General features: G+C 45.8%; 1 protein-coding gene across 1 annotated transcript in view; it reads left to right on the forward strand.

The window, feature by feature from the left end:
* Positions 1–27998, forward strand: part of LOC118383027 (F-box/WD repeat-containing protein 7-like) — a 104789-nt gene that overhangs the window by 58847 nt on the left and 17944 nt on the right. Inside the window, exon 4 of the mRNA XM_052464701.1 lies at positions 22111–22839. Within this exon, the coding sequence (XP_052320661.1) occupies positions 22111–22839 (729 nt within the window). The remainder of the gene's footprint in view (positions 1–22110; positions 22840–27998) is intronic.

The raw sequence follows: 27998 nt of genomic DNA on the forward strand, positions 1-27998 counted from the left end.
GTACTACAGAAAATACTAAGCTATTACTACTAGTAATACAGGATGGACTGAGAATCATATTGATTATGTATGTTTGGGTCAGACTGACCTTGCTTTTGGTTATCCAAGATTATTTCTCCCATTATCGGGCTGCATGTGGAGCTGTTGGAAGTGCACTGCAGTAATTGATTTTGGAATGGAACCAGGTGATTTAATGTCTGTCAAGCTTTGTTGCCGTGCCAACCATAGGGCTTGCTTTGAAACTGTCCTGTTTTCTAAGTGGATGCCTTCAGACAACCTGGTGGTTTAACACTGAGTGATTGCTGCTTCGCCTCAATTGGAGAAAAAGCTTTTTGAGGAATGGAGCAAACTCCAAGGTGGTACAAGAAGAAAGGTGAGTGGAAGGGAGATGAGGCGACGGGTACCACTGAAGAAGAAGTTAGGGCTCTGGCCCTTATCACTAGCCTCCACCCTGTTCTGTTCTCTCCCTTACCCCACGGCTTTCGGCTCCTTTACATAGTTCCCCACTTGTTACCGGTATTGTTTTTGGTCGTTTACCAGTATTGACTGAGTGGCTTCTTCCCGTTTTGACGGGGAGCGGCCTGGGCTGGGTTTGGCAGTTGGCCACTTTCACTTTGTACAAGATTGATCCTGTTTTCCTTTGGAGAGATTTTTATGTCCTGATGGAAGGGGAGAAAGTACCGCAAAGGAAAATAAAGGATGTCTGGTTGGTTTTCATCTGTTGCCCGCGTGCCAACTATTGACTGAGGGAGAGTTCTCTTTGAAACAGCTCTGCGTTGTTAAACAAACGGTATGAGAGGTAACATTAAAATGTCTCTCTACTATTCATCCGTTTGTTATCGAGTTAAGTGTTTCAGTGTCAAATTCAAGGAGAAATAATTCCCCTATTTTCGTCCTTCCGTTTTTACTGGCCTGAATGGTTTCAGTTCCCTCCTTTTGAGGCACCAAGCGGCACCAGCTTTAAATAGAGAGATCGATTAATAGCCTCTGCAATGAAATGTAGACCCAGGAGGTCCCACTGAGCACTAAGCTCTGTATTTAAAGGATTACTGCTTCTAAAGAAGTCCTGTATATAACAGCCCATGGCCGCTGGGCAGAAATTCATAATTATAAATATTAACATCCCTTTATTACCACTGATTAGGCGGTTGGCATGTTGCATAATACAATTAATCTCTCAGCATGGAACATGTTTTGTTCAGCCCAAGTCTGGCATTTATCTGCCTGACACTGTTAATTCGATTGCTCTTTCACCGATCTAGTCGCCAATGGAACATCGGGAGGTTATGCTTTCATCAATGTACATTTGTATTATTTAGCTCATAAGAAGGCAGCTCCTCCAGCTATCGGTTGCTGGTGGTCTTTTTATGGACTGAGTTCATAGTGAATGTTGTTCCACTCCTCTCCCTTTTTGCTCTGTTCAGATCCCATCCGTTTGATTTATTGCCACCGTTTCAAAGGGGATGTGCTCTCTAATTCGCTCTTCGTTGGCGTGCCCATGTCTCACTGGTCACCACACCGTAACCCTCATCACCCTTTGGTAGATGGGCTCTCTCAGCAACTCTAAGTCTGTAGAGGAAGTCCCTGCAACCACAGCGGGGTATTTCAATGCCTCCTTTTCCCTGTTGTCCAAACTCAGGATCAGTATGTGGGCTGTGCTGTTGCCTCGAGCCTGCCGTCTTCTGAGCACAGCAAGTGAGAATAGAACTTCTTGTTTTGCCAAATCATTTATTTGTCCCTTACAGGCTGATTGTGGCAGGATCAAACTCCCTCCAACTACTTATTTGACATGCTCCACAGGAGAGGGAATGACTGGTGTTTTTTATGAATGTTTCACAGCGACTCTCAACTTGTGTTAACTTACTGATGAAGCGTCAGAATGCACTTTCAAAGTCTAATGATTTACCGTGTGTCTGATGCGCCATAAAGAGCCGGTTGTGAGGATTGTAGCCAATATGTGGTTGAATAGATTGTGTCTCAAAAGTCCTGCGTTTGTCTTTTTTATACACCACTTACTCAGCAAGAGAGAAACTGACTGGTGTTTTTCAGCTTTGATCGTGTATCTGGGTGTGTCTTAAGAAGCCCACAGTGCAGTCAAACATGTGATTTCCTGTTTCTTTATATGTATTCCCACACGATCGTTGGAGTAATACTGTGAAAAGGATAATGCCTATTTAGTGTAAGTGTTTGAAACGACTACATGGAATTTCAGCCTGCTTTGGCGGGATGATGTTTTCAGCAGTTAATAGACCAAAAAGAGGTCCAAACCTCTGCCAAAAACAGCTGGTTTCCCCCTCCCCACTCAGACCACTCCCAGACAGTCCTTGCTAAATTCTTGCTTGAGAAATAGATATTTGCTAAGAAGCAATTTTTTTGTTTCTTTTTGACAATTTTAATTGACAACAATCAGTCAGTTACTTGTTACCCAGAAATGATTTGTTATTTCTATAAAAAACGGCTGTATTGGGCCTTAAAGTTACTGATGACACTTCAAAAGTATTGGTTTGAAAATAGTTTCTAACGGTCTTCCATAAAGAGCAGGTAGTGATGAGTACAGCTCATCCACGTGTGGTTAATGTCTGTGGCTGTTTTTTTAAATAGATTGAGCCATTTACTCACTGACCCCCTTCACTGGGCTAATAATCCTTCAGCAGTTTGCCAGCCGGTTGGATAGAGAGCCTAATACGTATGTGTTAAACACAGGGAGATTGCCGAGGGGAGAGCGTGCCCACTGTTCGGATGTTAGCTGGCGGCCTGACCAACTGCCTGCTGTGCGAAATAGGGCCTTCACAAGTTAAAGTGCTTACCCGTTGGCCACCCCTCATGGCCCATGGAGAACTTGGCCCGGCCTCAAGCAGCCCATCAGTCCACCACAGGGGCATTCTGCCGGTCTGAAGTGCCCCCAGATGAGGGCACTGTGCCTGGGCTGAAGAAGCTGAAGTGGTGCCTGGGTGTGCCGCACACAGCCGTGTCTTTGTCTCTGGAGCTCCAGACTTGGCACGGCACGCCACAGAAGCCCAACATCCCCTGTTATCAGCAGCTACACTGGGTGCTGTTTTGGTCCCAGCTGCCATAGTTCTGTGCGCTAGGCTAACTAACAAGATCCGGCCTTTAACTATAAACATTCAGACCCATTTATATTATTCCTGTGGATGGAGAAAAAGCTTTTGGTCGGTCGATAAAGAGGCCAATGGCTGGCTCGTTTATTTTAGAGCGCAATCAAAGCATATTTCCGAACGATACCAGCTCGTTACAACCCCATTATTGCTTCTCGCTCATTGTCCATTAAACAGAGACCGTGAAAGTTCCCATGCAATTGTGGTCTGATAGGAAGAGCATAAAACCCCAAGCTTAATGATTAAGCTCTAATGGTGTTCTGGTTCTGCTTCCACTTGGTCATCTTGCAAGATGCTCTGATATGCACAACCTTTCGAGATAATGGCTTCTGTTTTAAACGCTCAGGTAACTTTTCCCAGGTCTTTGTGCCAGAAGTATTTTATCATCCTATACGATCTCAGCCTTTTATAAACCCTTGCCGTACTAAATTCATCACAGAGTTCATTTAGCAGGATGCCAGCATGCCAATATTGTTTGTTACACTTGCCATATTCTGAAGTCTAAAATCTCATAACTGTAGTATTAACTTGAAAGCATCTGTAGGCTTATTAGAAAGCAAGTCAAGCTTGTGTGTTTTGTGTTTATCCAGCAAAGTTGTGGATGAAGACAAACCGCAATGTGCCTAGGGGATATTACGAATGACAAACATTTGTTTTGCCGCGGGGGATTCCCACTTGTAAGATCTGTCTCTTAAATCGCATTAAAGCACATGGTAATGGAATTTGGGATGTTGCTAAGATTACTTCTCAGGAATTTTCTGCTGACGGAGGTAACTTAGTTCCCACCATAGAAATAGAATTACTTCTACACTTTTTTTATATACACCTCCACCAATTACCTCAATTAAGAGTTACGTTTTTTTTAAAGTAACTTTTTCTGTCAGCAACTGACGCATTCTGCCATTTCTGTTATTTAATAAGGAAATAAATGCTGCTTTCTTACCCTCTACCACCTACGGGCAGGTTGCCACAGTCTGAAGAGCAAGTCTGCCAGGCAGTTGTTGTTTTGGTCCAAGTGACCTCATCCTACCTGTTTCCTGTATGAGGTGAGACTCTCTATACAGTACCCATCTGGGCTGTGAGTCAATCTTTGCATGGTGGTCCACGCGTTCTAGAGGCTTATTTCAACTAGTCAAGCCTACTGATACACAGTTTATACTGCCTCACTGTGAATGGGGAAGGATATATTTTTTTTTGGGGGGGGGGGGTCACTAAGTGAACCAGAAATAATTATCTTCATCCCTCTTGTGATTCAATACGTCACTGTCTCTCACGGATATGCCCTCTTGTCGTATGTGTTCCACCGCGATTGTTTTCGGCAACAATAAAAAAGCACATTTCATGGGATGTTTAAGAACCTGATTACGGAACCTTTGCGATTCCCTTATAGGAGGCATACCGGGTTCAGATATTCATAGCCTTCCTCTGTCGAGCTCACAGCTCTGAAATACAGGTCCCAGGGGGAGCCCTGCAATCTGAGATGAGGCTAATGCTCCAGTCTCCACCACAGCACTTGAGATTTGGAGAGCCAGGCATCCACACATTGAGCCCCTCAGCCAACCCAGTTTCTTTCCTGGAGGTCACAAAGAAAAGGAGTTTCAGGGAAACGGACACAAAATGGCCGGCCATCTATCCACTCGTCACTTTGTCAATGCCAGCCGGCGCATGCAGCTCCACAACACAAAGCGCATTCATTTCCTTTTGTGTGTGTAGCCTACGACTGTGTCTCTGCAATTTCTAAGGAGGTAAAGTGTGGCTAGAGAAATGTACCTGGCTGGTGTCTCATTTTGTCAGTGGGCTAAAGTAAGGGGACCTCGGTATGTCCGAAATCTTGTGAATGTTACAGAAAAACCCTACAAAAAATGATCTGAAATGAGAATTTCTTCACTTTTTTTCTTTTCATCCTTTAGTTTCCTTTAGTTTCATTATCATCCATTCATCCAGTGGCTCAGACACTAGAGGTGAGCTGGACAGATGATTGCTCTGAAACATTTATTTTTTAGAGGGAAGCAGCTTACCGGTAACCACGGGAACGGCTTGTTTTCTTCCAATCTGCCGGCGCTGTTCCTTTAGGAACACATGTGATTTCATTGGTCGTGTATGTACACATTATTTTTCAGGTCTTCTCGCAGGTGCAGTGAAATGCGTGTTTCCCCAGCTCCAACAGTGCAGTAATACCCAACAATACAGAAGAATACACACATCAAAAAAAGTTAATTTATACATGTAAATATTTATGTATATGATGGTGTGTATAGACATTATAGACAGTATATGAATAGAAAAGGTGTATACAGTCAGCAGTAGTTATATAGGATGAGCCTTGACTAGAATACAACATATACTGTGGGGAGAACAAGTATTTGATACACTGCCGATTTTGCAGGTTTTCCTACTTACAAAGCACGTAGAGGTCTGTAATTTGTATCATAGGTACACTTCAACTGTGAGAGACGGAAGCTAAACAAAAAATCCAGAAAATGACATTGTATGATTTTTAAGTTATTCATTTGCATTTTATTGCATGACATAAGTATTTGATCACCTACCAACCAGTAAGAATTCTGGCTCTCACAGACCTGTTAGCAAGAGGAAAATGACACGCACTGCACCCCTCTTGTCTGTTCATGTGGAGGCTCCCACTGGCTGTCTCCCACTTGCTTTCCCAACAGTCTAAGACCATGTTAACCTCTTGCTCCTACCTGACACGCAGGCGTCCCATCTAGACATCTGGAAATGCAAATGCACTACGCTAAATGCTAATAGTACTAGTTAAAACTCAAACGTTCATTAAAATACACATGCAGGGTATTGAATTAAAGCAACACTCGTTGTGAATCCAGGCAACAAGTCAGATTTTAAAAATGCTTTTCGGTGAAAGCATGAGAAGCTATTATCTGATAGCATGTAACGCCCCAAAAGACCCGCAGGGGACGTAAACAAAATTATTAGCATAGTCGTCGCTACACAAACCGCACAAATAAAATATAAAACATTTATTACCTTTGACCATCTTCTTTGTTGGCACTCCTAGATGTCCCATAATCACTATTGGGTATTTTTTTTTCGATTAAATCGGTCCATATATAGCCTAGATATCGATCTATGAAGACTGTGTGATAAACGGAAAAAAATAGCGGCTTATAACGTAACGTCATTTTTTTAAATTAAAAAAGTCGACGATAAACTTTCACAAAACACTTCAAAATACTTTTGTAATGCAACTTTAGGTATTAGTACACGTTAACAAGCGACCAAATTGATCACGGGGTGATGTATATTCTTTAGCTGTCCGTCTGGAAATAATGTCCGGGTAAATCTCAACCAAAATATCCGGTCGGAGACTTGAACAAATGGCTTGTCTCTTCTTCGTTTGACCAAGAAACAAAGCCTAGGCAAATGACAAGACTGTTGACATTGTGTGGAAGCTGTAGGTATTGCAACCTCAGCCCCATTTATTGTGGTTCGCCTTTATCAATGGGTTGAAGTGGCGGATGGATATATATTTCCATTTTCAGTGATCAGATTTGCCTGGGCTTTTCGATGAAACGCACGTTCTGTTATAGTCACAGCCGTGATTTAACCAGTTTTATAAACGTCTGAGTGTTTTCTATCCACACATACTAATCATATGCATATACTATATTCCTGGCATGAGCAGCAGGGCGCTGAAATGTTGCGCAATTTTTAACAGAATGTTCGAAAAAGTAGGGGGTAGGAGTAACAGGTTAACTGGGGAGAGTTCTGTCCCACCCAGTGCTGAATTAGAAAGTTAGTATCAGTCATCCATTATGGAATGATTAGTGTTCAGGGAAACTGGATGAGACATGCTATTCCGGCCTGTCCTTCTGGCCTTGCCCTCTTTTCAGTCTGGCAGACGAGTATCGCTTGACCGGAATATCAATGTGACCATCTGAATCGAACATGGCTTTGGTGTGTCATGCTCGTCACATTTTGCCAGTGGACTGGTAAGCACTGGTTTGAGGTTTGATTTTATTTTCTCTCATTAATATTCTGTCATATGGATCAGGTACATGGTAACAATAAGAAATGCTCACGTCCATGACTGATCAAAGGTAAACATGCAAAACACATTACAAGCTGTTATCACTTCCAATGGTGTGCACCTTTTTAGGAGCGTTAATTAACAATGAGCAAACTAAGAGACTGATGATATCGGCTGTTACATACCCACAGTCCACTTCTCGGTAACAGCGCTCTTAGCTGTGCTGCTAAGTTGCTCATCTCCTGCCTGATAAATAAACCATTGATGTGACAACCAATAAGAAATCCTTCTATGCCCTCAGACGAACCATCCAACAAGCAAAGCGTCAATACAGGATTAAGATTGAATCCTACTACACCGGCTCTGACGCTCATCAGATGTGGCAGGGCTTGAAAACTATTACGGACTACAAAGGGAAACCCAGACACAATCTGCCCAGTGACGTGAGACTACCACTTGCGCTAAATGCCCTTTTATGCTCACTTTGAGGCAAGCAACACTGAAGCATGCATGAGAGCACCAGCTGTTCTGGATGACTGTGATAACGCTCTCTGTAGACTTTTTAAACAGGTCAAGCTTCACAAAGCTGCGTGGCCAGATGGATTACCAGGACGTTTACTCCGAGCATGCGCAGACCAACTGGCAAGTGTCTTCACTGACATTTTCAACCTCTCCCTGACTGACTGCAATAGCTACATGTTTCAAGCAGACCACCATTGTCCCTGTGCCCATGGAAGAGAAGGTAACCTGCCTAAATTATTACCGCCGTAGCACTCACGTCGGTAGCCATGAAGTGCTTTGAAAGGCTGGTCATGGCTCACATCAACAGCATCCTCCCGGATACACTAGACCACATATGTCAGAGTCAAGGCCCGCGGGCCACATCCGGCCCGCGAGAAGGTTTTTTACGGCCCCTGGGATGATCTTGATTTATTATTAGAACCGGCCCGCAGACCGCAGCAAGCCGGCAGCCCGCAGATCTTTTACACGCACCAATACTACATTTCCCACAATGCAACGGTGACGCACCGAGCAGTAGGCTGCTTCATTTCAATATTTATTGGCACAGCAGTTGTCAGCATCACAGTAAAATTAACTTTCAGATACCCATCAAAAATGGCAAAACGGAAGGTGGACACTGAGAACCGGGGTTTCAAACAAGGTGGGAGTCGGAGTATTTGTTCACGGAGGTAGCTGGAAAACCTGTGTGTCTTCTGTGTGGAGAAAGTGTGGCGGTACTGAAAGAGTATAATCTGAGACGACATTATGAAACGAAACACGCGGACAAAAACAAGAATATGGACATGGAACAAAGGCTACAAAAGGCAGAGGAATTAAAACGAGGCCTCAAATCTCGACAGGCTCTGTTCAAAAAAGCCAAATCACAAGGCCAGGCTGCTGTCAAGGCCAGTTTTATTTTGGCAGAAGAGATCGCTAAATCAGCCCGGCCATTTACGGAGGGGGATTTCATCAAAAACTGCATGATTAAAGTTTGTGACGAAGTTTGCCCAGAAAAAAAGGCAACTCTTTTTAAATGTGAGTCTGAGCAGAAACACCATTGCCGAGAGAGTAGACCAGTTGTCCATCAATCTAAAAGAGCAGCTTGTGAAAAAGGGAAAAGATTTCATTGCATATTCCTTGGCTGTGGATGAGAGCACCGACATTTCTGACATTGCCCAGTTGTCAATTTTCATCCGCGGAGTGGACTCCAGCCTAAGCGTGACAGAGGAGTTTTTGGCTTTACGTCCTATGCATGGCACAACTACGGGGCATGATTTGTATGAAGAGGTGTCAAGATGTGTAAATGAGATGGAGCTGCCTTGGGAAAAACTCGTGGGTTTGACAACCGACGGAGCACCTGCGATGTGTGGACACAGGAGCGGACTGGTGGCGAAGATACGGGAAAAGATGCAAGAGGAAAACGCGACAGGTGAGCTGACAGCTTATCATTGTATCATACACCAGGAAGCGTTGTGCGGTAAAGCCTTGAAAATGGAGCATGTAATGAGCATCATCACGCGCACAGTTAACTTTATCAGAGCCAAAGGTTTGAATCACCGCCAGTTCAAGGCATTTCTGACGGAGTTAGAAACGGAGCATGGTGATTTGCCTTATCACACAGAGGTGCGATGGCTAAGCCAGGGAAAGGTGCTTCAAAGATGTTTCGAGCTTCGTGAGGAGATTTGTCTGTTCTTGGACAGCAAAGGGAAAGACACAACACAACTCCGAGACGAAATGTTTCTGTGTGAAATGGCTTTTCTGTGTGACATTACGAGTCATCTGAATGCAATGAACTTGCAGCTGCAGGGTCGGGATCGTGTCATCTCTGATATGTACAGTACAGTGAAGGCATTTAAAACCAAACTGACTCTGTGGGAGACGCAGATGCGGAAAGAAAATTTGAGCCACTTTCCCAGCTGCCAGACCATGAAAGAGAAGCTCTCTACCAGTGCGTTCCCGAGCGCACAGTTGGCTGATAAAATAGGTATGCTTGCCGCTGACTTTCGACGCCGATTTGCTGACTTTGAAGCACAAAAAAGCAGGTTGGAACTGCTCGGTAACCCATTTGCTGTTGACGTGGAAAGCTCACCACCAAACCTCCAAATGGAGTTGATTGACCTCCAATGCAATGATGCACTGAGGGCAAAATATGCGGCAGTGGGTGCTGCGGAGTTCGCCCGTTTCCTCCCCGACACAATGCCCCAGCTGCGCATCCAGGCTGCTCAAACGTTGTCTATGTTTGGCAGCACATACCTGTGTGAACAACTGTTTTCTTTGATGAACTTGAACAAAACATCACACAGAAGTCGACTTACTGCTGAACACCTCCACTCAATTCTGAGGATTTCCTCAGCTCAGAGCCTTACCCCGAACATTGATGAACTTGTGGAAAAGATGGGACACCACCAAGTATCACCCTCAACCTCAAACAAGTGAACATTACTGTGCAATCACATATTTAGAGTTTTTACTCAGTTCAAGTTTAAAAGTTAAAGTTTAATATTTGTTTTCACTGCATGTTACTTCTCCTTAAACAAAGTGTTGTTTTTGATTAATAGATTTTTGCACTTTATTTTATTGTATTTCAATCCAATTATATTTTAAAAATATTTCAGTTGAGTGGATGATAGAAAATTGCTATTATTGTTTTTTTCTTTGAAGTAAATTTAGCCCACTTTTGCTAAAATAGAAAATATAGGCTACTGATGGTGCCTTGAATACCGGTTTCTTTCATTTAATGTTCATGTTATGGGGATTTTTATATAAAGGAAATTTGTCTTTTGTGTCTGTTGAAAATTAAAGATTACTGACAGAGCCATAAGAAAATATTGCTTTATTTATCTGATCATATTGGAATATATTTGTTAGGTTTTCAGTAGGTTCAATTAGGTTCACTAGACTATATGCGTCATTTAAAAATTTTTCAATGAACATTCGAACAGTCCGGCCCTCGGCTTGTAGCTAAATTTTTTATTTGGCCCTCCGTCCATTTGACTTTGACACCCCTGCACTAGACCCACTTCAATTTACGTACCACCCCAACAGATCCACAGATGACGCAATCTCAATTGCACTCCACACTGCCCTTTCCCACCTGGACAAAAGGAACACCTATGTGAGAATGCTGTTCATTGACTACAGCTCAGCGCTCAACACCATAGTGCCCACGAAGCTCATCACTAAGCTAAGGACCCTGGGACTAAACACATCCCTCCAACTGGATTCTGGACTTCCTGACTGGCCGCCCCCAGGTGGTAAGGGTAGGCAACAACACGTCTGCCACGCTGATCCGCAGCACTGGGGCCCCTCAGGGGAGTGTACTTAGTCCCCTCCTGTATTCCCTGTTCACCCATGACTGTGTGGCCAAACACGACTCCAACACCATCATTAAGTTTTCTGAGGACACAACAGTGGTAGGGCTGATCACCGACAATGATGAGACAGCCAATAGTTAGGAGGTCAGAGAACTGGCAGTGTGGTGCAAGGACAACAACCTCTCCCTCAACGTGATCAAGACAAAGGAGATGGTCATGGACTACAGGTAAAGGCGGGCCGAACACCCCCCCCCATTCACATCGACGGGGCTGTAGTGAAGCAGGTGGAGCGCTTCAAGTTCCTTGTTGTCCACATCACCAACGCTCTATCATGGTCCAAACACACCAAGACAGTCGTGAAGAGGGCACGATCAAACCTTTTTCCCCTCAGGAGACTGAAAGATTTGGCATGGACAGCTGCACCATCGAGAGCATCCTGACAGGTTGTATCACCGCCTGGTATGGCAACTTCTCGGCATCTGACCATAAGGCGCTACAGAGGGTAGTGTGGACGTCCCAGTACACCACTGGGGCCAAGCTTCCTGCATTCCAGGACCTATAGAATAGGCGGTGTCAGAGGAAAGCCCGTAAAACTGTCGGACTCCAGTCACCCAAGTCATAGACTGTTTTCTCTATCGCACAGCAAGTGGTAACGGAGCGCCAAGTCTAGGACCAAAAGGCTCCTTAACTTCTTGCGTCGAGCCATCCCGGATCCGGGATCGTGACTACAGCCTCAAGCCCATTACCATAACGCAACGTTAACTATTCATGAAAATCGCAAATGAAATGAAATAAATATGCTAGCTCTCAAGCTTAGCCTTTTGTTAACAACACTGTCATCTCAGATTTTCAAAATATGCTTCTCAACCATAGCAAAACAAGCATTTGTATAACAGTATTGATAGCTAGCGTAGCATTTAGCGTTAGCATTCAGCAGGCAACATTTTCACAAAAACCAGAAAAGCATTCAAATAAAAATAATTTACCTTTGATGAAGAACTTCGGATGTTTTCAATGAGGAGACTCTCAGATAGCAAATGTTCAGTTTTTCATGAAAGATTATTTGTTTAAGAGAAATCGCTCCGTTTTCTTCATCACGTTTAGCTACGAAAAAAACCTGTATCCAGGAGTGTAATTCCATTCGCAAGCTCATTAGCATAACACAACGTTAACTATTCATGAAAATCGCAAATGAAATTAAATAAATGTGCTAGCTCTCAAGTTTAGCCTTTTGTTAACAACACTGTCATCACAGATTTTCAAAATATGCTTCTCAACCATAGCAAAACAAGCATTTGTGTAACAGTATTGATAGCTAGCGTAGCATTTAGCATTAGCATTCAGCAGGCAACATTTTCACAAAAACCAGAAAAGCATTCAAATAAAATCATTTACCTTTTGAAGAACTTCGGATGTTTTCAATGAGGAGACTCATTGTTAGATAGCAAATGTTCAGTTTTTCCTGAAAGATTATTTGTTTAGGAGAAATCGCTCCGTTTGGTGCGTCACGTTTGGCTACCAAAAACCCCCGAAAATTCAGTCCTCAAAACGCCAGACTTTTTTCCAAATTAACTCTATAATATCGACTGAAACATGGTAAACGTTGTTTAGAATCAATCCTCAAGGTGTTTTTCACATATCTCTTCGATGATATATCGTTCGTGGAAGTCTCCTCTCTCCCCTGAATCACATGGACGAATGCGTGCAGCTTGGCCCGTTCCTGTAGGTGCATGCTCTACAACATCCGCAGAGTACGACCCTGCCTCACACAGGAAGCGGCGCAGGTCCTAATCCAGGCACTTGTCATCTCCCGTCTGGACTACTGCAACTCGCTGTTGGCTGGGCTCCCTGCCTGTGCCATTAAACCCCTACAACTCATCCAGAACGCCGCAGCCCGTCTGGTGTTCAACCTTCCCAAGTTCTCCCACGTCACCCCGCTCCTCCGCTCTCTCCACTGGCTTCCAGTTGAAGCTCGCATCCGCTACAAGACCATGGTGCTTGCCTACGGAGCTGTGAGGGGAACGGCACCTCAGTACCTCCAGGCTCTGATCAGGCCCTACACCCAAACAAGGGCACTGCGTTCATCCACCTCTGGCCTGCTTGCCTCCCTACCACTGAGGAAGTACAGTTCCCGCTCAGCCCAGTCAAAACTGTTCGCTGCTCTGGCCCCCCAATGGTGGAACAAACTCCCTCACGACGCCAGGACAGCGGAGTCAATCACCACCTTCCGGAGACACCTGAAACCCCACCTCTTTAAGGAATACCTAGGATAGGATAAGTAATCCTTCTCCCCCCTTTTAAGATTTAGATGCACTATTGTAAAGTGACTTCCACTGGATGTCATAAGGTGAATGCACCAATTTGTAAGTCGCTCTGGATAAGAGCGTCTGCTAAATGACTTAAATGTAAATGTAAATGTACGCAGCAATTTCGACAAAGGACACCTGGTAAATGTAGTCTCTTATGGCCAATCTTTCAATGATATGCCTACAAATACGTCACAATGCTGCAGACACCTTGGGCAAACGGCAGAAAGCGTACGTTCGTTCAGGGCACATTCACAGCCATATAAGGAGACAATGGAAAACAGAGCCTCAAAAATTCTGCTCATTTCCTGTTTGAAGTTTCATCTTGGTTTCACCTGTAGCATCAGTTCTGTGGCACTCACAGATAATATCTTTGCAGTTTTGAAAACGTCAGTGTTTTCTTTCCAAAGCTGCCAATTATATGCATAGTCGAGCATCTTTTTGTGACAAAATATTGCGCTTAAAACGGGCACGTTTTTTAATCCAATAATGAAATAGCGCCCCCATAGCTTCAAGAGGTTAACAGTTTCTACGTCCAATCCATAAGACTGCTGAACAATTAATCAAATGCCCCCCCCACTCCATTTGTTCTGTACACCACTACTCCTCGCTGTTTGTTTTATATATATATATATGCATAGTCACTTCACCCCTACCTACATGTACAAATTATCTCTAACCTGCACCACCACACACTGACTCGGCACCGGTACCCCCTGTATATAGCCTCGTTATTGTGTTGTGTTTTAAATTTTTTTTTTTTACTTTTAGTTTATTTGGTAATTTTTTTAGCCAACAATGCAGTTCAAGAAGAGTTAAGTGCTTGTCAGTAAGCATTTCACGGTAAGGTCTACTACGCCTGTTGTATTCGGCGCATGTGACAAAGTTTGATTTGACCTCCTTCAGCACTGTCACCTGTGGAAACCAACTGCTGAATCCAAGTTCTGATAGGGGTGTGTGTGACTGCATGTCCATCGTTTTTCGCCATGGCGATCCAAATGGACATCCAATTCTGCCCCCATGGCACTCGTCAATCCAGAACAGCTGACCAGGCTGAATGGACCTTCAAGGCTTTACCCTCTTTAGCTAAGCTATCTGCCGGCTATAAATCTGATGCACTAGAGTGGACACACCACTCGGAAAAGACACCATCTGCCGCTTTCTCAGGATATATAAATGTATATATTCATTTAATCAAGCATTTGCTACAGGCATTTCTGAGAACTGAACATTATTTAGGTCACTAAGTACGATGTCTTACTATTGTCTTTTATGTTCTAGTAGGCCTAATTGGCACAGTTCAGTGAGACCTAGGGGTGGGTGTGTGTGGGGCTGGGGGTTGTTTGGTCAGTGATGTGGTGAGGAGACTGTCAGACGGTCACCTCTCTGATCCCCAGAGTTGCCTAGTGACAGCTGCCCGCACCATCAGAGAGTCTCCCCTGACACCCAGTCCCCCCATCCCCTATTACCCCCCGTCAAATACCCTGACATCAGAGAACAGACATCGCTAGCTTAGTATTATAGAGATGGCCTGACTACTGGCCGACAACCTTCTTGTTAAGACTGCAGAGAAATAAGAGTAGAATCCTCTGATGCAGTGGCTGGACCTGGACTTGCTAACCAGACAGTCTGCTATTTTACATGCTGGATGGTTATTACAATGTTGTGTTTGCAGTGTAGATGTATACATAAGAACCCCTCCCCCTTGCAGAAACACTACACACCCACATACTCCACTTCTTAGTGCAAGCCGGGAGGCTGGCTTGGGAGATGCAGCTTTGTCTTGTCTCTCTCTCTCTCCCTCCCTCACCTCCTTCCACTTAAACTCTTGACGTGGTGCCAGGTCCTGACGCCTCCGAATCAGAGGCTGTGCTCTCTCATCCACAAACACTGACTATGTTTTGAACTGACACCAGGGCTGGGCTGCGTAGTAACTCAGTTCGGGGAGCTGAAGTGGTCACACTACATACAGTCATGAGGGGTCCATATTCACATAGTAGCATGTAGTCCTTTACACTCGTCCCTTTATTCGGGTTGAGAATGGCAGATTTGGACGCGGATAAGCGCCTACTTTGGAACGTGGTGGCTCTACAGTAGCATGCTATACATGACGTCAGAGCTCTGGCTCTGTGCTTCAACGCGCTGGATGGGATTTGACTGACAGCTGTTCTGAATTTGAGCACTGCGCATTGGACAAGTTGCCCTCATCCCTCCCGCTAATTGGGCCAACGTCTGCAAATCTTTTTTTGTCTGATTGAAGGAAATGCTGTAAAATACCTATATATTTTAAAAGATGAGACATTGAGTATTATAATAAATACAGCTTTGTCATACAAGCAAGTCAAACAATTGTATCCAAATGTGCACTTTACATTTCCACATAAAATGTCACGTCATACATTTATGATCACTTACAAGACGACTTGGCGCTTTGCCCTGGGTTGTTCTGAACAGAATAAACACCTATGTTGTATTGTGAAGAACATTTGCAACAGACCACACATCTGAATGCAAATGACTCTATTCTATGCACACTAAAATGACGATCTGTTTCTCTGAATTGCTTTGAAAGCCTCACACTGTAAAATCGGATCTTGTCATTTAGCTAGTCATGTTGGCAATAGAACAAGCTTTCAGATGATGGCCGCCTGACCCAGATTGCGATTTATAATGAACAGTTTTTTTTTTTGATTGCGTAAACAACAGTAATTGTGTGATGGCGGGGATGCAGGGTTGTGTGTGATGACTTGGAAACACCAGTTAGACCTCTCACTCAAACCCTTGTCATCGTTCTGGTCTTATGCTGCACCTACCTCACATTTCCCAGGAACATTCTTGTGTTACTGAATGTATCCAGAGTGTTTTCCGATTTCGTTATCAACAAATGCCGCGAAAAGTACAGTAAATGTAAAAGGCACATTAAATCGTAATGTTTGGACTTAGTCTTGTTAGGTGAGCTGCTGTTATAATTTTCCCATGATCTTCAAACTGTTACTTTCTAATTGCTACCGTGGTTATGCAAACTCTTTCCATATTTCTTCTGTAAGAAGCCCGATCCATAAAAGCTGATTCCCTGGAGTGTCAGGGGTTAAAGATTAGACCATCTTCCCACCAGGAGTCTTGTCTAGCTAGAGCACAACCAGTGAAGAGTGGATGATGGCATGAAATGGAGGAACCCTGCCTAGATAAAGGTCATTTCCCAAGCTCTAGTGTACTGGGAAACCCTCCTACCCCGGGGGGCATTGAGGGGTTACAGGGGTGACCCATGCCCGGATGCCTGTGTCCCCAGAGAGCTGATGGCCAGTATGGGGTGCTATTCAGGACATATTTACAGATGCAGTATGTCACTCGCCGGAGATAGCGGATCAGTTCCATTGAGAACTGTGTGAGAGCGAGGCAGGCAGGAAGGGTGGGCGAGAGAGAACAGTATTTGAGTTAGTAATATTCTCCAATAGCACAAACAGTCTTAAAAGGTCTAAGCACATCTGTTCAGTCACACAGAAATAACCTCAGTGCAAGGCATGTTGGGACAGCATCATTGTCCTCCAACTGCTCCTATAAAGATGGGGGACATCTACCAATCAAGCGTCCTTCCAGGAAAAGTTAAGCACATTATGGATCCGTCCCAAATAGCACCCTGTCCCGTAGAAAGTGCACTGCTTTGACAAGCCCTGGTCAAAAGTAGTGCACTATATAGGGTCTAGGTTGCCATTTAGGACTTAGTCAATTTTCCCACGGTTCCCAACAGGTGCATTGACTCCCCCCTCCACCTCCCCTAACCAGCGTTTTAATAGCTTCCTCCATCAGTCCCCCAGCTGTGCTGCCCTGCTACATCCCTCCATTCAGCCCTGGATCTGCCCTGCGCTGGATAATCCCTCCGCTGTACTGTAATTCCTGCCCCTGTTGCTGATTTTACCAATGTGTTCACAGCAGGCTTTGGGGCCCCACAGATCAGAGCCAACATGAAACGACGAGAACGCTTTAACCATCCTCAATTACATCAAGCAGGGGGAGGGGAAGAGTGAGAGAGCCTCTGTTTTTAAAGTAATATAGCAGACACTCTGACACCAGCCAGTGTCTCAAACTCTAAACTCCGCCAGCCTTCTGTCTGGGCTCTCTCTTGATTGGGTGGTCTAATTAGCACTAACATTTCCCCTCCTGTTGGAGACGACATTAATCAGAGGGGTTACGCTAACGAGCAAAGCACTGGGTTGGTACGGCGGTCGGAAAACATTCTCTTACGTTAATTGGAGGTTGATTAAACGTTGCTGGAGGAGCCCCCAGTGATTGTCCAAGGTTGAAGTCATCAAAGGACAAGCTGCCTCTTATCTTTAAACAAGCCCAAAATGAAAAATACTTTTAAAGAAGGAAATAGTCATGTGTATTTGGTTAGGAAATAAACTAGCTAAAGCAGGTGCTTGTGGCTGATTTTGAGAAATTCCAGGTTGTCCACGCCACTACTCAGCTGTTGGGCCCTTGGGGCTCCGTACTTCTAGTTCATTGCTGTAGCAGTAGTAAATGTGCAGCTGGATAATTCTTATGTTTTCTTAACTTCTGCTGAAAGGTGCTTGTGTTGTATAGGCTAGACTAGAAGCACCTGCTCAGTGAAGAGACAGTTGGGCATGTTATGTAATTCTTGGGCCGACTCTCTTCTCTGTATACTTCAATGATGTCGCTCTTGCTGCTGGTGAGTCTCTGATCCACCTCTACGTAGACGACGCCTTTCTGTATACTTCTGGCCCTTCTCTGGACACTGTGTTAACTACCCTCCAGACGAGCTTCAATGCCATACAACTCTCCTTCCGTGGCCTCCAACTGCTCTTAAAATCACGTTAAACTAAATGCATGCTCTTCAACCGATCGCTACTTGCCTGTCCAGTGTTTTAATTGCTATATTGTATTTACTTCACCACCATGGCCTATTTATTGCCTTTACCTCCCTTATCTCACCTCATATGCTCACATTGTTGTATATAGACTTATTTTTCTACTGTATTATTGACTGTATGTTTTGTTTATTCCATGTGTAGCTGTGTTATATGTCGAACAGCTTTGCTTTATCTTGGCCAGGTCGCAGTTGTAAATGAGAACTTGTTCTCAACTTGCCTACCTGGTTAAATAAAGGTGAAAATAAATACAAATGTTTGAATGGACCCCGCTCCCACAGAAGGGCCAGCTCTGTGCCACATTATATGCTATGGAGAGTCTGGCCCTCTTGTCCTGAGTGCTGGCATTTTATTCTTGTCACCTTCTACCTTGTTCCACACAACCTAATGACATCCTGTCATCACACACCACAGCTCCAACTGTGTGTGTGCGCTCTCCCATGGCCGTTGCTGGCTCATAGAATTTGTATTGATCTCCCACTGTTTCCACTGTCTGATTAACGCTGACAAATGTTTTGTTCCGTCTGGTCTTAACACGGCCCTTATAACCATAGAATTATAAATACTAGAATGGTAAAAAGCACAATGTAATTCCAGCTCTATGCATGCAACACCTCTGTGGGTCACCTTTGACCTTTTATATGATCTCATTAGCAGCCATACAGGTTGTGTTAATGGGGCGTAGGCTGCTATCTGTCTATGGACCATTATACTGGTCCAGTATCATCGTAAGCATCTTAGTCATGGTGATCATAGTGGATGAATGATCTCTGGTGTCGACGTTATGATGATCTATGACCGGGTTTCCAGAGCTCTGTCCTCGGGACCCTAAGGGGTGCACGTTGGGGTGTCTGCCCTAGCACTACACGGCTGACTCAAATAACCAACTGATAATCCAGCTTTAATTTGCATCAGCTGTGTAGTGTTAGCGCTAAAACCAAAACGTGCACCCCTTAGGGTCCCCAGGAAGGAGTTTGGGTAATTCTGACCTATGGTGTTGAAGTCTTCTCTGGTTGATTTGAATGGGATTTCAGCAGGACTCTATCAAAGTACTCCCTCTGCTGGTTCTTCAGTAAAGTACTGGAAGAGGATACCTCTTCTCGGAATGAACATCAAGGATATTTCTGACGCTAGATTAGGATTAAGAACGATCTTTGCTCTCACATGTTCTTGACAGCCTTTATAGAACCTGTCATGTTTAGGCTACAGATTACTGTTCTCTTGGCTCTTCTTTCAGTGGCTGATTCATGGCGTAGTGTCAGTGTCCTGCCAGTTTATCAAGAGAGCTGTCATACTCAAGACAGTCGTTGTCAGATTGACTCGTCCTCTGAATGGAGTTCACAGGCAGGCCGGCGTCTATTCCTGTTCATTTGGAGTGCACTCACTTCCTGTTGGTGTCAGTGGAGGCGGTCCAGTCTCTCAAACGGTCGCCTCTCCTGGGGAACAGGAGACAGAATGTGGCCGACTTCAAAAGGAGGAGATGGCATGTAGGTTATGCTAGGCTATTTTCCATCAGGTGATAGACAGGTTTGGTGTGTGTGTGTCTCTATTAGACAACCTTCCTACTGTAAGCTCCTATAAGAGTGAGGGACACTGACCGTGAACTCAGAGCCATGCATTTAGAGCAATACAGCTCTGAGTGAACTCATTCGGGTTCAACTTTGTCTGCGTACCTGGGCAAGGTGAATGTGTCCTGTTCTAGACTGTCACAGACCATCACTGTGATCACCCAAGAGGCTAATGAACCAACATGGCTGGGATGGAGCTTTCCCCTGTTCCCCTGGCCTGCACTCCTCCCTGCCCCCTCACTCCTTCTCCCCTGGCCTGCACTCCTCCTCTCCCTCACTCCTTCTCCTCTAGCCTGCACTCCTCCCTGCCCCCTCACTCCTTCTCCTCTAGCCTGCACTCCTCCCTGCCCCCTCACTCCTTCTCCTCTAGCCTGCACTCCTCCCTGCCCCCTCACTCCTTCTCCCCTGGCCTGCACTCCTCCCTGCTCCCTCACTCCTTCTCCTCTAGCCTGGACTCCTCCCTGCCCCCTCACTCCTGTTCCCCTGGCCTGCACTCCTCCCTGCCCCCTCACTCCTTCTCCTCTAGCCTGCACTCCTCCCTGCCCCCTCACTCCTTCTCCCCTGGCCTGCACTCCTCCCTGCCCCCTCACTCCTTCTCCTCTAGCCTGCACTCCTCCCTGCCGCCTCACTCCTTCTCCTCTAGCCTGCACTCCTCCCTGCCCCCTCACTCCTTCTCCTCTAGCCTGGACTCCTCCCTGCCCCCTCACTCCTTCTCCTCTAGCCTGCACTCCTCCCTGCCCCCTCACTCCTTCTCCCCTGGCCTGCACTCCTCCCTGCCCCCTCACTCCTTCTCCTCTAGCCTGGACTCCTCCCTGCCCCCTCACTCCTTCTCCCCTGGCCTGCACTCCTCCCTGCCCCCTCACTCCTTCTCCTCTAGCCTGCACTCCTCCCTGCCCCCTCACTCCTTCTCCTCTAGCCTGCACTCCTCCCTGCCCCCTCACTCCTTCTCCTCTAGCCTGCACTCCTCCCTGCCCCCTCACTCCTTCTCCTCTAGCCTGGACTCCTCCCTGCCCCCTCACTCCTTCTCCTCACGCTTGCACTCCTCCCTGCCCCCTCACTCCTTCTCCCCTGGCCTGCACTCCTCCCTGCCCCCTCACTCCTTCTCCTCTAGCCTGCACTCCTCCCTGCCCCCTCACTCCTGTTCCCCTGGCCTGCACTCCTCCCTGCCCCCTCACTCCTTCTCCTCTAGCCTGGACTCCTCCCTGCCCCCTCACTCCTTCTCCCCTGGCCTGCACTCCTCCCTGCCCCCTCACTCCTTCTCCCCTGGCCTGCAATCCTCCCTGCCCCCTCACTCCTTCTCCTCTAGCCTGCACTCCTCCCTGCTCCCTCACTCAGTCCCTCACTTGTCTTTCCAAACTCTAGCCGTCACGGCTAATGGACTAACGTCATATTCATTCTCATATTCAGGCCGCGCATAATGAGCATTCTGACACTTTGGCTTCAGAGTGAAGGCGTTGTCATGTTGGGTAACTTGGCTCCATCAGTTTCGGGTACAGAGTCCCTGTCATCTAACAAGCTAACATGGCCTTATATTCTGACGTAGGCTTACACCCTCAACCTGGTCCCAGATCTGTTTGTGCTGTCAACAGGAGTTGGCAAGACGACACAAACAGGCCACATCATATTATGCTTGCGTGATTAACTTCTATAGTTTTGTGAATAACGGCAGGCTTCAAACAGCATGAACAAGTTGCCTGACACAAGCCTACAGTATGTTTACCAAGACGAGAGTTACATTTCTCAGCACAGTATATTTTGATTGGGCTAAAGTTTCTGGGAACCACCACCAGATTCACTGTCAGTAGACCAGCAGCCTCGGATGATAAACAGCTCTAAACATAACAGAGCTGGACTTTCATTCTCATTCTGAACAATGTTCCACAGCCGCCATCCAACTCCAAACTACCCCAATGGTTAAGAACAGTCGTTGGACTGGATTCTTCCATATGGAGCCAGGAATGTCGCTGCTTTCATATCATGACAGATTGGCTGTGTTCATTGGCTGTGTCAGAGGCTAGAATACCAGTAGCTCTGTGTGTGTGTGTGTGTGTGTGTGTGTGTGTGTGTGTGTGTGTGTGTGTGTGTGTGTGTGTGTGTGCGTCACGCTGAGGCTCGGTAGTTCGTTATTGTAGAAGTTCCAAGGCCTGTGCTGTGTGATCCAAAGCCAAAGCTTTCCTCTATTGTCTCCCCACCAAAATGCAACCAATTCGTGCATCTCCCAGCACAAATGCTTTGTTTTATTTCTACCGTTATGAATAAAAGATGATGGGGTTATTTCCACTTTATTTTGGTGGGCGTCAGCATTGCAATTGTCTGTGTGTATGAGATGGATAACTCTAATATCTCCTCTTTTCTCCCCCCTCTCTGCCCCCCTCCCCCTGTCTCTCGCCCGTTTCGTATCTCTCTCCTACAGAATGCCAAGCCCTTCTCCTCCTCAGACAGCCTAGTGAAGGTCCAGGAGGTAGCAAGCTGGCTTTTGGAAATGAACCAGGATCTGCTGTCGGGGGGCAGCAGGCGGGGCCTGGGGGGCCGGCGAGGGGGCCCGGGGGCCCAGCGAGGTAACGCCTCCTCCTCGGCCCGGACGCCCCAGGGCCAGCAGCCTGGAGAGGAGGCCGACGAGGAGGAGCACATGAACCGGGTGGTGGAGGACCAAGAACACCAGCAGTCCAGAGTCCAGCCTGCGGCCTCGGCAGGGGGGGAAGGAGTGGAAGAGCCGTGGACCTCCAGGCAGAATGGGCCCCAGGGAGACGGGGAGGATGGAGGAGGAGTACCCAACGAGGTGAACGGAGGAGTGACTAAGGGCGGCAGGTGGATGTGGGAGGCGGAGCGACGGCAACAGGGGGGGGGTGATGAGGAGGAGGAGGAAGAGGAGAACAACAACAGTGGCAGCCAGCAGGGAGAGGAGGAGGAAAGGACAGAGGGAGGCGCGAGAACGGGGAGGGAGGAGGAGGACGAAGAGGAGATGGACCAGGACAGTGATGACTTTGAGCATTCGGAGGAGAGTGGGAGGGAGGAGGAAGAGGAGGAGGAGGGGGAGGATGGCCTCCACTCACCCTCCCTCAGGAGTGATGCGTCTGTCCCCAACAACAACCTGGACCAGTCCTCGGGGTGCCAACACCAAAGCTCACCCATCAAGAAGAAGGTAAGACCTGACCAGTGTTGATGTTACACAGTATACCAGAACTTACTAGATACTAGAACCTTCAAAAACGCTTCTCTACGACAATTGTTACTTTTGTTCTTCTGTCAAATGTCTCACGCCGTCTTCTGATTTGAGAGAGGATCAAGTCTGTATCAGTGCAGCCGACATCACCTTATCGTACCTAGTCCGCTTCCTCATTGCTAGCTCTAGCCTGGCCTGAGGAACCAGTGCACTCCCTGGGAGTCTGGGCTGCATCACGTTAGCTCCCCACTCATACTGGCTCTAGCCTGGCCTGAGGAACCAGTGCACTCCCTGGGAGTCTGGGTTGCATCACGTTAGCTCCCCACTCATACTGGCTCTAGCCTGGCCTGAGGAACCAGTGCACACACTGGGAGTCTGGGTTGCATCGTGTTAGCTCCCCACTCATACTGTCTCTAGCCTGGCCTGAGGAACCAGTGCACACACTGGGAGTCTGGGCTGCATCTCGTTAGCTCCCCACTCATACTGGCTCTAGCCTGGCCTGAGGAACCAGTGCACACACTGGGAGTCTGGGCTGCATCGCGTTAGCTCCCCACTCATACTGGCTCTAGCCTGGCCTGAGGAACCAGTGCACACACTGGGAGTCTGGGCTGCATCACCACCTATGCTGAACAGAAGTTAACACCTGTGAATATTGCAAAACGGCAACAATGTCCATTACAGGCTAGAACACACTCCTATTGAATATGCATTCACCTGTATTGAATATGCATTCACCTGTATTGAATATGCATTCACCTGTATTGAATATGCATTCACCTGTATTGAATATGCATTCACCTGTATTGAATATGCATTCACCTGTATTGAATATGCATTCACCTCTATTGAATATGCATTCACCTGTATTGTGAATAGGCCAAGGCTACATCTTGATTTCCCCAATTTATCAATAGAGATTTTACCATTCAACTAAATGACTGCCTTTCTGTTATGTAGTTAGATTGGTAAAAACAAAGTCGAATTGATATTATGATTTATTCATTAATGCATACAACAACAAAAAATAATCTGTCAAATGTAATGATATCGCCTAGTTAAAGGTCAAATTAAATGTAACAAATATTGAACTCTTCAAGATCTGTCTGGATCAAGTTGCATTCTGTGACTGGCTAATAGGGCTACTCCCGCCCTGTATCTAGTATTATGATACTAAACCTGGTGTTGGTATCAAAGACAAAATTCTGGTATTGTGACATCACTAACCTCTGGTCAGTTTTTATGTTGTGTGTGTGTGTCCTAATGTGATGGTCTGAATGTACATAGAAACAGGTACAGTATTGTGTGACTAGAATCAAAGTAAGTTATGTGACAGTAAGCAGACACTTTCAGAAATGTGCATAAATCTCTAACAGCGCCTAATAATCTAGCGACCCTTGCCTCCAGGCATCACATGAGCAATTGTTGATACTGAACGTGATCCACAAATCTTCTTAGTCTTTAACAGAGCAGTGCAGTAATTGCTGTATTTCTAATCCAATGTCTCCCTCTTGTGTTCAAAAGAAGATACTACATCTTTAAATTCATGGAGTTTATTTCTCAACTTAAAATGCCAATAAAAAGTCCTGTGATTTGGTCTTGAAATGCTGTTTCACATACCCTCTACACTCTGCTAGCTGTACCCCTCAGCCATTTGTCAGGCTGTCTCTGTGGTCAAATTGCAATGCTACAGCAATACGTTAATGTCATATCAAACAATTCTAGCACATCGGCCTATAGAAACTTCAAAGAGAACATTTACAGTAGTCTGTAGTAGGTACTATGAGAAGGTCTACAACCCTCATCTCAACTCTGGACCTCTGCGCCAGTTCCACTGTGTTTTTTTCCCATGTATTCCCCTCGAATCAGACTGATTTTTAGACCTGGGACATCAGGTGGGTGCAATGAATTATCAGGTAGAACAGAAAACCAGCAGGCTCTGAACCTCGTACGGTAAGAGTTGAATACAGCTGATCTTCATAGATAGAAATGGAATTACTAGACATTCTATTTCTATACTCTACAATGCGTAGGTCATACAGGGAGAATGTTATGTGCTGATTGACATATATCAGTAGCTGGCAACCTTTCTTGGGTTGCATGCCTGACCCGTGTCTGTGACATTCCCTCTTGGTAGAAGCAGCAAAGGTGCTGACTTCAAGAAGCCTTACCTTCTATTTTGAGGATCCATAAGTGAAGATTGAGTGTCTTGAAAGATTGTTCCCGGCAAAGTCGTTATTGAACAGCCCAGTGTTTACTTCAGCTGAGCTTTACTTAAACTCTAATTTGATATCAGGTTATGGGTCGTCAATCAACTGTTGACACAACCAGAAATGTTGTTTGAAAGACTGATACAGTAGGGTTGGCTATTTATTAAAGGGATATTTTGGCAATGAGGCCCTTTATCTACTAGTCAGATGAACTCGTGTCATTTGTCTCTGTCCAGTATGAGGGAAGTTTGAGGAAGTTTTGCGAGCCAATGCTAAATAGCGTCAGCGTAGTGACGAAGTCTATGGGTAGCTACCAGCGTTCTCTGGAGAAGTAGATCGGGATATTGGCAATGAGGCCCTTACGTATCCATTTAAGCAGGCCTGTAGTACTTCAAGTCCAGCTCAGTCAGTTGAGAGACTGGAGCATTCAGCAAGGACCCAGCTCAGTGCTTGGCCGCCCACCTACTCTACTGTGTCCTCGTATGACCACATCTTGTCGTCTGTCTTCGCAACACGATCGACACAGAGCTGTGTTGGACTGACAGGTCATCCATTCCCCGCTGCTCTTCTCAAATCACCCAGGAAACCCGTGAAGGCAAATCTATTCCGCCGCCCTCGGAAATTACTCTTTAATTAGTCCGGAGAAATAATGAACTGCAGTAAAGTGACAAACTCGGCCCGCCTGGTAGCCTTGGACCCGGGGTAGCCCTCCGCTACAAGGACAGAGCCTGAAAGACGAGGAGACCAGGGAGCAGACCATTTTATTGGACTAGATTTATCACTCCAGAGAGGGATGAATGTGTGTCATCTACCCCCCTGTTTTATCCTCGGGCAAGTGCCAAGTTTATCCCAGGGCTTGTATGACATTGGGGCTACCGATTTACAGGCCAGACCTTCAGTTAGGGCTGGAGCTTGGTTTGGAGCTCGCTGTGCCTCCCCCAGGCAGCCCCGGGCCTCGTTCCGTAGGCCAACGTTCTGGAACGCTGCAGACGGAAGTTAATACCATGAATAGAGCTGACATGATTCCTTATTCGACATGTCAAGAGAGCCATGTTTGTTCGACATAACATGGACCGTAACTTAGGCTCAGCCACGTGGTGCGTCCCTTCAGGCAGTCCTGGAGTGTCTCGTTGTGTCTCTTGAAACGTGCCGTGTTTTTTTTGCCATACCCACCCACCCCTTCTTTCCTGTGAGCGTGATCGAGCTGTAGCAGTCAAACACCTTGGAGAGAGAGAGAGAGAGAGGAGGGGGAGCTACTGTAGCAGTGAATGGGATTCCATTCACATCCGAGCGCGCCACAAGCGGGGGAGCTGTGACGGTAACACTTGTCAAGAACCGGGAAGTGGCCCGTCTGTCACACTGTTACTGAAAAGCTCAAGGACTGACTGCTCATCCTCCAGTCCAGCCTGACCCGTTGTAGTCTTCCTGCAATGGGGAATCGCACCATAAAGAAGATGGCGCTGCTACTGGTGAGCATGTGTCGAGTTGTCACTGTTGTGTTTGTGTCTCGAGACGGCTGGTTGTACTTGACTACACAGCTGACATGGTCCTGAAATACTGTCGATCTTGATTGTGTGTGGTGGGTGCCGCACGCCAGCTGACACTGATGTCTTACTAGGCTAGGAGTGGCGGCCTCACAGGACAGCTAACGGGTACAGTCTCTTAATCCTCTCTTCTGTTCTCATGCAATTATCTCTGTAAGTGTCAAGCGGTTTCAATTTGGTTAGTGTGTGTCGGACTGTATGGTTTTGCTGCCTGTACTGACTTTGCGGCAAGACACAAGTTTATTATTTTTTATATTAGTTATTTATTAGTTATTTATTTAACCAGGTAGGCTAGTTGAGAACACCTTTATTTAACCAGGTAGGCTAGTTGAGAACACCTTTATTTAACCAGGTAGGCTAGTTGAGAACACCTTTATTTAACCAGGTAGGCTAGTTGAGAACACCTTTATTTAACCAGGTAGGCTAGTTGAGAAAACCTTTATTTAACCAGGTAGGCTAGTTAAGAACACCTTTATTTAACCAGGTAGGCTAGTTGAGAACACCTTTATTTAACCAGGTAGGCTAGTTGAGAACACCTTTATTTAACCAGGTAGGCCAGTTGAGAAAACCTTTATTTAACCAGGTAGGCCAGTTGAGAACACATTTATTTAACCAGGTAGGCTAGTTGAGAACACATTTATTTAACCAGGTAGGCTAGTTGAGAACACATTTATTTAACCAGGTAGGCTAGTTGAGAACACATTTATTTAACCAGGTAGGCTAGTTGAGAACACATTTATTTAACCAGGTAGGCTAGTTGAGAACACATTTATTTAACCAGGTAGGCTAGTTGAGAACACCTTTATTTAACCAGGTAGGCTAGTTGAGAACACCTTTATTTAACCAGGTAGGCCAGTTGAGAAAACCTTTATTTAACCAGGTAGGCTAGTTGAGAACACCTTTATTTAACCAGGTAGGCTAGTTGAGAACACCTTTATTTAACCAGGTAGGCTAGTTGAGAACACCTTTATTTAACCAGGTAGGCCAGTTGAGAACAAGTTCTCATTTACAACTGCGACCTGGCCAAGATGAAGCAAAGCAGTGTGACAAAAAACTACGGAGTTACACTTGGGATAAACAGAAGTACAGTCGATAACACAATAGAAAAATCTATATACAGTGTGTGCAGATGGAGTACGGAGGTAAGTATAGTAGCGAAGCAATTACAATTGAGCAAATGAACACTGACGTGCTGGATGTGCAGATGATCATGCGCAAGTAGAAATTCAACTGCTGCCGGACCTCGAGGAAAGCCAACCCCCAGCTGGTGATTCAGATTGCTCTGTAAATTGACCTTGATTCAGTTTCATCTCTTATAGACTATTTGTTATTTCTCATTGTGATGCATTACAGTTGGAGGGCACTTTCTTAGAACGCATAAACTCCC

This window comes from Oncorhynchus keta, chromosome 16 (assembly GCF_023373465.1).
Source record: "Oncorhynchus keta strain PuntledgeMale-10-30-2019 chromosome 16, Oket_V2, whole genome shotgun sequence".
NCBI classification, from domain to species: domain Eukaryota; kingdom Metazoa; phylum Chordata; class Actinopteri; order Salmoniformes; family Salmonidae; genus Oncorhynchus; species Oncorhynchus keta.